We start from the raw sequence: 11,848 nt of genomic DNA on the forward strand, positions 1-11,848 counted from the left end.
ACACCCTTTTTAAGTTTATTACATTTTTTTTTTTTTTTTTTTTTTTTTGCTTGTGTGTATACACTTTTTGATTAAAATATTTTATTTTTTTATTATATTAAAGTTCATGTTTCTTAAAGACTAACATTTTAACTTTTATCGAAATTCTAAAGTAAAAGTTTTTACACGCAAATTTTAATGGCCCAGAAATTTTTATTGAGCAAAATTTAATCGCGCGCGCGCACACACACGCAAAGAGAGAGACACTATAAGAAGAAAAAAATAACTAGATCAACGTCCATTTATTGCGACATATTTGTGAAATGGAAAAATGAAATTTGTTTTAAGTTTCTATCATTCAACAATGTGCGTTAGCTCAGTGTAATAGGCGGCATGTAGAGATGAATTATCAAAATTATTTATTATTTTAAGTTATTTATTCTCATCGATTTTTACTTAAATAAATATACTGCCTGCAAATTGAAACTGAAATTTTGAAAATTTATAAATGTGTTTTAAATAGGAATTTAATGTGTTACATTAAAATTATGTACATTTTTTCGCTAAGTGTATATGTACATACCACGATATAAAAAATCTAGTTGGGGTTTTTACTACATAACTTTGAAAAAACGATTTTCAATCGTTTCTATTTTTAAAAGAATAAAAATAACAAATAAATTATACAGTTTAATAAAATATATAGACCGATATCATAAGATCTTATTTAAACAATAGTAGTATCATATATATAAAATAAAAAAGAATCTAACGTTTTTCTAAATATCTATTTGGATACATAAGTTGGAATTATTTATTTGCTATTTTCCGTAGCTTTTCTAACATAAAAAAGGGTTGTTCCTGAAGAAACATCATTCATTTCATATAATACCGCGATAAGATTCTAAGGAGGACTAATAAAACTTTTTATATCGGTCGATCGATAGATTTAACCGTGTATAAAATTTTTGTACGTCGGTTGCGGATAGAAGTTTTAATTGATTAATATTATTTACAGAATTTTGCGGTTCGTATTTGAGTATTTAATTTTACGGAAGCGATTCGGATGTAAAAATAATGATTCACTAAAATCTATTTATTTTCAGTAAATATGGCATAGTATATAGCGCACTAACAGATGCCTGCTGCAGCAGTCATTGAATGGAAAAGGAGTCCTCGCTGCCAGTATAACATGGTCCCGGTTATTTTAATACTCTATATAAAAGCTAATAAAATAAGCGGGAGCGTGAAATGAATAGAGGAGTTCTGTCGATACGGAGCGGGCAGGTAGAAGGGGGCGGGCGCGTTCCGACCAATGGGAGAAGGCTCCGACCCCGCCCCCGCTACACCATGCGCCTGACCGAGGTTCGCGAGTCGCCCACCACCCAGTCTCTGTATCGCCGTGTTGTGTGTCGTATCGAGTGTTGTACGGATGCTGATCGTACCGGCTAGCGAATGATGTCCTCTCTCGAGTCGGAAGAACAGCACCACCTGGCCGATGAGTATGTACAGCAGTTCGTTTTGGACCACTTCGAAGACGTTTCTGTGAAAAGAGAACACGATATCCAACGTCAATCTCAGGCCCAGGAACGACTGCCGTCCATGCCCTTGACCTCCGGGGGCGTGATGGTGCAGTCCCCACCCCACCATCTGCTGACACCACCGTCACATCAAACCGATGAGTATAACGCCGTAACAATGGGACCTACATCGGGTCATCACCATGCCGGTGTTGTGGTCAGGCCTACCGCCGTTTTGTGTCCGGGTACACCCCCGGATACACCACCAGAAAGCAGTTCGCCGCATCTTAATCCGAGTCCTCCTCCGCAACAGCAGTATTTTCAGCTTGATCCCCAGCAACATCCTCACATCCACCAGCGTACAGGAATAATGGATGAAATGGCCTGGCTGGCTCAGAACGTACGCTTGGAACAACCTCAACCTTTGGATCTGAGGCCCAACTGTACTGGAGAAATAGGTGAAGTACAGGACTGGAGCGTGATGACGCATCCTTCTGTTATCGCCGGCGGTAAGCGTATACATCCTCAAGAATATATGCACCATCAGGAACTAACTCCTATAAGCCCGCTGGGTCTGTCACGTCCTATGAGCGTCTCCAGTAGCTCCGCTATGTCTCCAATGAACTCCACCAGCAGCCGCTCTAATCAACATTCAGCAGAAGACATAATCGACGACAAATTACTCATGTGTCTATCCGTCAGAGAACTGAACAAAAGGTTACACGGTTATCCCAGAGAAGATGTAGTTCGTCTCAAGCAAAAGAGAAGGACATTGAAGAATCGCGGGTACGCTCAGAATTGCAGAAGCAAACGTATTCATCAGAAACACGAGCTGGAACAATTAAATAGGACGCTGCACAGCGAGGTTCATAGGCTAAAAGTGGAATTGAATCGGATCGCTCAGGAACGAGATATGTTCAAACACCGATTAGAATTGCTGCGAGGAGCCGCCCGAGAAGGGTCAGATGGTGTACACTCCAACCCCAGTTCTCCAGAATTCTATCTGTGACGGCTTACTCTCAGGTCAGCCTTTAGCGGTGGTTGTTTGCCTTCCAGTTAAAGCTCCGCTCTCTGAATGTACTTTTCTTGTGATATTTAACTTTAATGGTGCTTTGTCCTATTAAACCTAACTTCTCTGATCCTTATGGATCTCTAAAAAAAGAAACATTACAAAGCATCTTTTTCTTATTAATGTAGTAATTATATAAGCCGATCGAAAAGATTAAAAAAAAAATTATTATTGTAAACAATTTGTAGGTTCTTGAAGATGTTTCGATATGTTAAATTTTACCATATCTTTTCTTCTTTCCTGCGGTGTTTATGGATCAACGAAGTGGTTATGTGCAAAAGTGTGTGTTTTGCGTGGGGATTCTTTAAAAATACAGGTTTGTGGTGTGATGTTGATATACAGTACATATATATTTTCCAACATATGCCTGGCAGAATTTCATCCATATCTTATTTAAAATAATAAAAAGTAAACTTTATTCTTATATAGTCTTTGACACAAATAATACGACTTATTATAGAAATTTGAACAAATCTATTTTGAATACTGTGTAGTAAATTTGTATAATTCCTATAATAATTAAGATTAATAATTAACGTAGGGAAATATGGTTTAGATTTTTAAACTATAGCCTCTATATTACTAATTTTAACAAGTATAAATTTTAAATGAAGGAACTATTTTTAAATGTTTAAAAACCCGTTTAATTTATTGTATTTGACTTCGTTTGTCGGTCTTAAATATATTTGCAGCATTTTAATAGGATTTCTATGTTATTTAATTTTACAATATCCACTTTCTTGCAGTAATAATGCCCATAAATTTAAATATTTGAAAGAGTGTAACAGGTATCAAAACTTAACGCCATTTTATTTTGTGGACTACATGAACCATCATTTTTTGAAAATTATATTTTTATTTATAATAATCTTTATTAATGGAAATTTTTTCTTATAACTGTTTTCTTTCAACCGTTTCAATTTGTGTTTATTTTAAAAAATTGCATACAGATGAAATACAACAGACTAATTTACATCAAGTACATACTTAAGTATCAACAAATTTTTATTACAGCAATAAAATTGTTGTTTATTACATCAATAAAAATTAATCCAGTTAATTACTGAAAATATTTTAATAAAACATTAATTATATTATTTTTATTCTAAATAAATATTCATGAGCATGTAATATAAATAAATTACTACTTTATTAACTATTGTGATATCAGTTTTAAGTCTTAAATATTATTAAATATTCTCAAAATGTTTTTAACGTAAAAAGCAAAAATAAACATTAAAAAGACGCAATGTAAAATAATTATTAGTACCACGGTTACAGCATAAAAATTACTTTCAATGAAATCTTTTTTAGAACTAATACGGTATGATGGTAGTTCATTAATATTAAAAAAATAGTTCCTTTAAATTTTTCACAATTTTTTAAATTATATATTAATTTTTCACTTATTTAAGCTAAATTAATTAACTGCGTTTTATATTACTAGTATACCTACCTAAAATAAGATTAATTAAATTTAAAATAAAATTAACAGCCATGTTAAAGCAAAGATTTAAAAGTATTCTAAGATAATACTCGTAAATGTATAATTATTATTTTTTTCCGTATCCCAATTTTAACTTAAGATTTCTGTTCATAATATGGTAAAAAAATAAACTAATTAACTTCATAAAGACATTAATATATCAAATTCTCTTATGTAAATTATTTAAATTTTATTTTACTTTACTTTAATTAAATTAATAGTAGTATCCCAAAATAATCAAACAATTCATCCTGATTTATAAAATAAAAATTAATAAAATGTATCAACTCGAACAGTAAGTGGTTTCAATTGATTTCGATCTTCATAAACCAATAAACATTTTTTTAAATATTTCACATCTTTATAATGCTTGTTTCTTTGCTTTGCCATTTAAACTAGTATAGATTATTTTTTGAAAATATAAATGACAATGGTTGTTTATATTTTTTTCCTGCCGTGTTTCATTTAAATATAAAAAACCATGAAAATACTAACGTAAAGCATGATTATTGTTAGTAACATTTAATAATAGTAATTCAATTTTTTTTTTTACCTTTTTGCATTAAAAATTCATTTTTTAAAATTAATATTCAAATATTTAAAATTCTGAATTAAATATATATATTTATTTTAATTCAACGTACACTGCAGATCTACGAAAAATAAGTGAAATTAATTGAAAAAATTAACATTTTAACGTACGTTTTAGTGATGTATTCAATGATATAACATTTTTTATTTTTAATAAATAAGTGGAATTTGAAGTCCCATTGCAGTTTAATTTCTAACGTACAGTAAAATATTATTTAGATTTTTAAAGAAAATAGAAAAAGTTTTAGATTAAAAAGGTATCTGAAAATTTAAAAAAACTGAAATTATGAAAATGGGCTATTTTATAAATTTTGGATTACTATTATATTAATTATATACAATATTCAACTAATATTTTTATTATATAATGAATTATTTCACTTATCTTGCATTTATTTAAGTTTAATTTTATTAATTCATAAATCACATTTAAATTTAATAAAATGAATTAAATTATTTTTAAATTTAATAAATTATTTTGTTATTTATTATAATGAGGGTCAGTCTGTAAAAATGGACTATAAATATTTTTAATTTAACCTTGATTTTTACCTTCTGCCAAATAAAACTTATAAAATTATTTTACAATAAATTTTATATCTTATAAGTAAATTGTATATATTTATTTTTCTTTTTTTTGAAAATTGTAATGTAAACATCTGATTATCTTATTTTTATATAATTGTAGATATAAAGCAATATAATAGCAATAATCAAAATTATTATGTATATTATGTACATTACTTAGCTATAACCGACATATTCCTTTATTATGCAGCATTAAAAAACGGGAAAGATATATAAATTGATCACATTCAAATCGAATATATTATTTATTTTATTACGGTTTGTTTTACTGTGTTTTTTTAATAGATGTGGGATAAACATTATTATTTAGTTATTAATTTGGTTATTATAAACACTATTATTTGGTTATTAATGATAACAAGGAGAGAATACATATGTTGCATGCGTAAATAAAATACCATTAGCGTATAATTTTATGAAAAAGACTTCTCAGATGTAAAGGCTATTTTTCTTTCAGTATGGAAACTCGCTACAAAATTTGTAATAGTTTTTGCTTGTTTTAGAGTGTTTAGATAGTTTTCATACAACATTGCTGTTTGTTTATGCTTTCATTTTGCTTTTATATTTTTAAAAACTTAATTAAGGTACTTTTATAATTGTTTTTAAAATTATTTCAAATTAAATACAATATTATTAATTAATATTGAATTATAAATTTTTACAATTATATTTGTTTCCGTTTTATTTATAATAAAATTTACAGCTTGTATTCTATTATAATTTAATACCTACTTAATTAATTAATTAATTACTGAAAAAACTTATTATTGATTTTTAAACTTTTTTTTTATATATTGATGAAAATTGATAAAATTTAACCTTAAAAAACCAACAATATTATGTATAAAAAAGCAATATTATTAAAATAATCTGTGTTAAACATCTCGCTTATAAAACCAAATTCAATATAGTTTCATACCAACTTTACTCTGTATACTTTATATGTGATCATATCGCTGTATTGCTTATTAATACAAGATACGTACTCTTATAAGTTTTTTAATGTAAAATTATAAAAATAAATTAATATGTAATTATTATTTTTTAATTACTAACAAAACCTTATTAATAAATGTTTATTTATCGATTTTGTTTAATATGAAACGCGTAGGACGAAAAAAAATTTGTTACTTGTTAATAGACGGATGTTTAATTTAGAACTTATTTAGATAATTTATGTTTTGGTAAATAATCAGAAATGAAGAGGTTTTATTTTAAATTTATCGATATCAAATTTGATGTAAAACAATTTCAAATAGTGTTACTACAATTTTGTGTTAAAAAGCATATATATATATATATATATATTGCCATTAATTTTTAAAAAAAATTTATTTGCTTCAATTATTATCTTTTTTATTTATTTATTATTTTTTTTCTAAAAACAAAATGTGCTTTTTTTCTAATACAGATGTTAGGTTTATTAAAGGTAATTTGTTTTTATTCGGATTTAAATACCAGACAGTGAATACCAGTCATTGTCTTCGGTGGTTGGGTTTCAATTAGCCACAGTCTCAGAAATGGTCGATCTTAGTTTGTTCAAGTTTACAAATTTACCGGTACAGTTACAACATTACACTGATAAATCGCTAATGATTTTAATTGTAGATGCGATTATAAATAAAAATATATAAACAAAAAAAGGTTAATAATTTGTTTTTGGTCATTAAAATATTAATTTTCTTTTTTAAGTATTTAAATATGTAATTTAATTAATATCGTTCTCTTTTTTTTACTTCGATTTATTAATCTATTCCCGCTAAGAGATTACTTTTTTTGTTTCTAATAAAATTTAAAAATAAAATTCATTTATCAGCATAGATAATGGATATAAGGTGACATTTATTTATTCTATAATTTTACTTTTTAATTTTACTATATCCTTATACATGTTTCTATCGATGATTTTCAAGTATGTTATTTCAAACAGAATTAATTCACCCAAAATAAAACCTGAACATGGGTTGTTATTTAATCCTTTAAAATTTACAATGTCCTATAATTTTTATTTCTTTATTTAATCTATAATCTTTATAGTAATGTTGTTTTTTTATCTTTAAGAAAATATTACCCGATTGCAGTTAAATTTAATACATATTAATTTTCAATATTTTTTTTTAAATTTGTAAAATGGAATTATATTAATTCTTGCAGAAGGTGGCGTTAATCGGCCATCTGATTACTTAATAGTCATCTCAGTGGATTTTATAATATTTTCTCTAATCATTATTTTTATTTTTTTACAAATTGTGTTAGTCAACCGTTTAGAAAATGATCACGCCAACTTTTAAATTAATTTTATTATTAAAATATTACAGATACTTTTTTAACTGAGTTTTTAGAATGGTAGATGATTGGTTTTATAAAAGTCGTTCTTAATGTTTTTTTTTTCTTAGAATCCTTTATATATAGTTTAAAGCGTAAGTAACCTTCCATGTATATTTTTATCTCTGTAATAAAATAACTAAACATTTTGTAGAAGTGACGTCAATTAGTGTTAAATTTAACATTTTCTTTTCTATCACGAAATGAATTTTATTGTTAAATCTTTTAATCATTTTTATAATCACAAAAAATAAACAAGGATCATATTTATTATTATTTTTATAGCTTCAAATGAATACGATGTATAAATCTAAATAAATATTATAGGTTGTTTTTTCTTCCATTAAGTTTCAACTGCGCACCAGTTGAAAACAACACTACACTAACTTGCTAGTAATTCATACAAGGCGTGGTGTTTAAAACTTTGAAGCGAGAATGCTATTCAAGTTAATGTTTTATCGGTATTCACACTAATTTATAAATATCAAAATAATAATTACTCTACTATTAAAGAAAAGATACAAAAATTAAAATTTTGAATAACGTGTTGTATTAAAAATTGTGATTATTTTCTTTGTTATTTCTTATTGGACTGTAGATTATTAAGGTCTTTCCACATTTATATTTGCTATCTTTGGGTCATGTTCGTATCATTTATCATGAGGCCCTTAAATTAGTGTAGACGCATTTTTACTGATTTTCATCCATTAATTTATCGAGTCAGCTTATATTAATTATATGTAGCCAATTGTCGGTTGAAACTATTCACCAGCGTTGCTTTGTCCGTAAATTTCTAATAAAAAATGTTTACCTTTGAAATCTTTCCTATTATTTTGACAATTTCATAGCGTACACGTATTTCTTTTTTTCTGGTTAATTGAAGAATCTTATTATAATTTTGTTACTGTGATTGTATACAATTAATGAAGGAAAATCGATGTACGTAATAATCCTACTTAAAATTTTATCAAACAATGAAATCCTTTAAATCTTGATCAAAAAGGTGTTTCATAAAGTTATAGGTATAAAAATTAATTTCAATTTTTCTTAATCGCACCTTTACCTCCAGCTTATTTTTATTCTGTCCCAATTTTTTAATATTTGAATAATACTTAATATTATAAAAATAGTATACGTAATGGAATAATATTCGGGTATGGATTAGTATAAAATAAATTTTGATTATTTCCGCTTAGTTACACTACTGAACCAGCACTATAAAAGATGAGTAAGCGTCATCAGATATAAGAGCTTTATTGGAAAAATATTAATTTTACAATATTTATATTTATGAAAATAATCAATATATTTTAAGAAATATACAATTTTATTAATGTAAACATGATTTCACTTCGTTCTTCGCGCGTCGGAAACCTTTTTTCTTTTTCTTTAACCCCACCACCCCAACCAGCCCCCTCGCCTGGAAATCGACCCTCGCCGTTAAGCAAAACACAGTCACCTCGGAGTGTCGTGGCAGCAGTCTCTGCCCACGAAACTTCGGAAACCGAAATATTTATGAATTTATCAAACGTAAATGATTAATTGAATGCTAATCCTTCAATTGTTTTGACTGGAGATAATTTTACGTATGTCGACAATCTTATAAGATTCTTTGGCCTTTAAATATCGAATATATTTCTTTTTATAAAATCCTATGATCGTAGTAGGAATGCGTGAATTGGAAACAATCCAGAATTTTCATAATTCACACTAGGATGAGATCGATAGTTATTTTTACCTTAATTAAATATACCTTAAACATATCCTAAACTGTTTTTATTACACAAATTGTTTTTCAATCCATTGTTTTGATCAAAGGATAATTCGGTATATAAAATAGTTTCTCATTAATGTTCAACTAGATTTATAAAAAGAAAAAACATTGTTGACGTTCAATTAGTAAACAATCTTGCTAATTTGTTCATTATTTATTCCTTGTTTGGATTGATTACTTAAGCTGTTGTTCTTTAAATATTCTTATTTGTTGTATCGATATAGATGTCATTCAATAAATATCTACGTTAAGCTCCAAAATGTATTGTCATAAATAAAGGAACCATTAGACAGAAGAGAATTTTGATCTATAGATCTACTTTTCATTTTAGGTGCAAATTTTAGCTTTCCAGGTTTTAGTTTTGACGTTCTAAATACACAAATTATACAAAACATGGCAATGTAGTAGGATTCGTTGCGTTCAATTCTATTTCAGTTGTGGTTTTTTAAAATTTACGTTATATTTTATCTAAGAGATGTTTTAAAAAAACTCAAAAAATTTACTAATTAATTTAATTTTCTTCGAATTTTATAGTTGAAATATAAAAAAAGTGTAACGCCGTTCTGCTTAGCACGTACAACACATATTTTATTTATATCAAATTTACAATTTTTTTTTGTTTACAGATAAACATAAATTAAGTTCGTAGAAATCTTATCCAAAAATAGATTCTATTACTATTTAACCTGTAACATAAATGTTATCTTTTGTAAGTTATTATAGCAGATTCTAAGTAGTTACTATACAGAATAAATTGAGTTCACTTTTTAATTTTCTAAATGTTTAACAGTATATAAACTTCAAATTTATTTTGAAATGTTATTAAGGCTTCGATAAAATTAATAGATAAATGATACCGGTATGCTTTCAAGCTTACTACAAATTTGTTAATAATATTTATTTTTTGTACTGAAGATGTTTAAAACTACACGAAATTAGCGGTGAAAAGTAGGTTCTATTTTTGGAAATTCATAATATTATTATAATTATTAATTTATAATCGTAATTTAGTAAAAATTTAATTGAAGGCTAACTTTGAAATTATATACATAATTTTTCTTTTTTTTACCAATAAGAAATTTACATTCATTTTTTACATTTACATTAAGATAAAAAAATGAAGTTTTAATTAGCATTCATTAATGATAATTTCTTTTTGTACATAATACATATATATTTTTTTTAAGCCAGAGAAAGAATTATATGTCGTCGTTCATTATTTGTTTGCAGTTATTTTATTATTAAATTACGAACTAAAGATAGTTGACGGAAAAAGGAGTGAGGCTATATCAATTGCGAAATTACGTGTCGCAATGTTATGTTATATTGTACAGTGTTTATATACATTTTCAGTTTGTATTTGTAAATATTAATAATACGAATCCTAGGTTTTTAATTTTTAAATGTATTGACTGGGTTGAAGTAATAAGTACAAAACAAATATGTAAGAAAATTTTGTTAGATTTTTCTTTTATTGTTAGCAATTAAACAAATGAGTTGAGTATTTTATTTTAGTTAATTTTTAAATATGTACTATTATTTTTATATTAAGTTTTCTACATTATTTTCCATTTTATAAATTTACGAATATTCAAATTGTAAATGTATAATCGAATATCATTTTTTGTATTTTTCTATCTACTACTGTTAAAATTTAAGAAATAATTACAGGGATTTAAAATGTTAATGTTTTTTTTATTTTATAATCTTCCTTTTTTTAGATTAGATATGTATGGTATATTGTTCGTTTGGGTATTTTATTTTAAGGTAAGGTTTTTATTATATGCATGTTTCATTTATTATTATTTTTTAGAGTTACCATTTTGTTACCAGATAAACTATTATTGCAAAAAAAATAATTGTATAATTTTTCTGCCAGTCTATTAGTTATGTTGATATATATATATTTTTTGTGTTTAAAATTTATTTAACATTATATAAATATTTAATTTTAGTCTTTTTGTACAAAAGAAAAAGATTGGCTGCAATAAAATGGTGTATAAATATAGTTTTTCGATTAATTTATCCTTTATATCTCAACGTTGAGTAGTAATATGTTTATATGACCGGGCTACAAGGTGTTGTAGTTATATGTCAGAGAAAAAGTTTGCTGTGGATCAGAAATTATCTAACATTCCAAATTATTTGTGTTTGTCAATTTTTCAGTATAACCGCTGATCTCCGTGGCGGAGCGGTAGCGTCTCCGCTTTTTATCCGAAGTTAGGCATGGCATTTTTCATACGCTACAAGATTACATTTCCATATTCCCTTGTACAAGCTTTTCAAAGCTTCTACGGTGAACAAGTAAAAAAAAAATCTGAAACCTGGTTACAAAATTGTTATTATTATTACAATATTTTGTATGATAATTTTTTGTGGAGTGGTTATTATAAACAATAAAAAGTTGATAATACATAGGAGAAAACAAGGGAGTAATTTTTTTTAAGAATTCGGAAATAATAAAGAAAAATATTTTTTCTTCGTATCCTCACATTTATAATTTTGATTTGTACAAA

At 26.5% G+C, this 11,848-nt stretch overlaps 1 protein-coding gene across 1 annotated transcript; it reads left to right on the plus strand.

Annotated features, from left to right (window-relative positions):
- Positions 1-1,167: 1,167 nt before the first annotated feature.
- Positions 1,168-11,340, plus strand: tj (Maf family bZIP transcription factor traffic jam). The gene has a single exon (XM_075356321.1). It carries the CDS (start codon positions 1,435-1,437, stop codon positions 2,506-2,508), a length of 1,074 nt encoding a protein of 357 aa, XP_075212436.1. The 5' UTR covers positions 1,168-1,434; the 3' UTR covers positions 2,509-11,340.
- The last annotated feature ends 508 nt before the right edge of the window (positions 11,341-11,848 follow it).

Source organism: Lycorma delicatula, chromosome 2 (assembly GCF_047948215.1).
Source record: "Lycorma delicatula isolate Av1 chromosome 2, ASM4794821v1, whole genome shotgun sequence".
In the NCBI taxonomy this organism is placed as follows: Eukaryota; Metazoa; Arthropoda; class Insecta; order Hemiptera; family Fulgoridae; genus Lycorma; species Lycorma delicatula.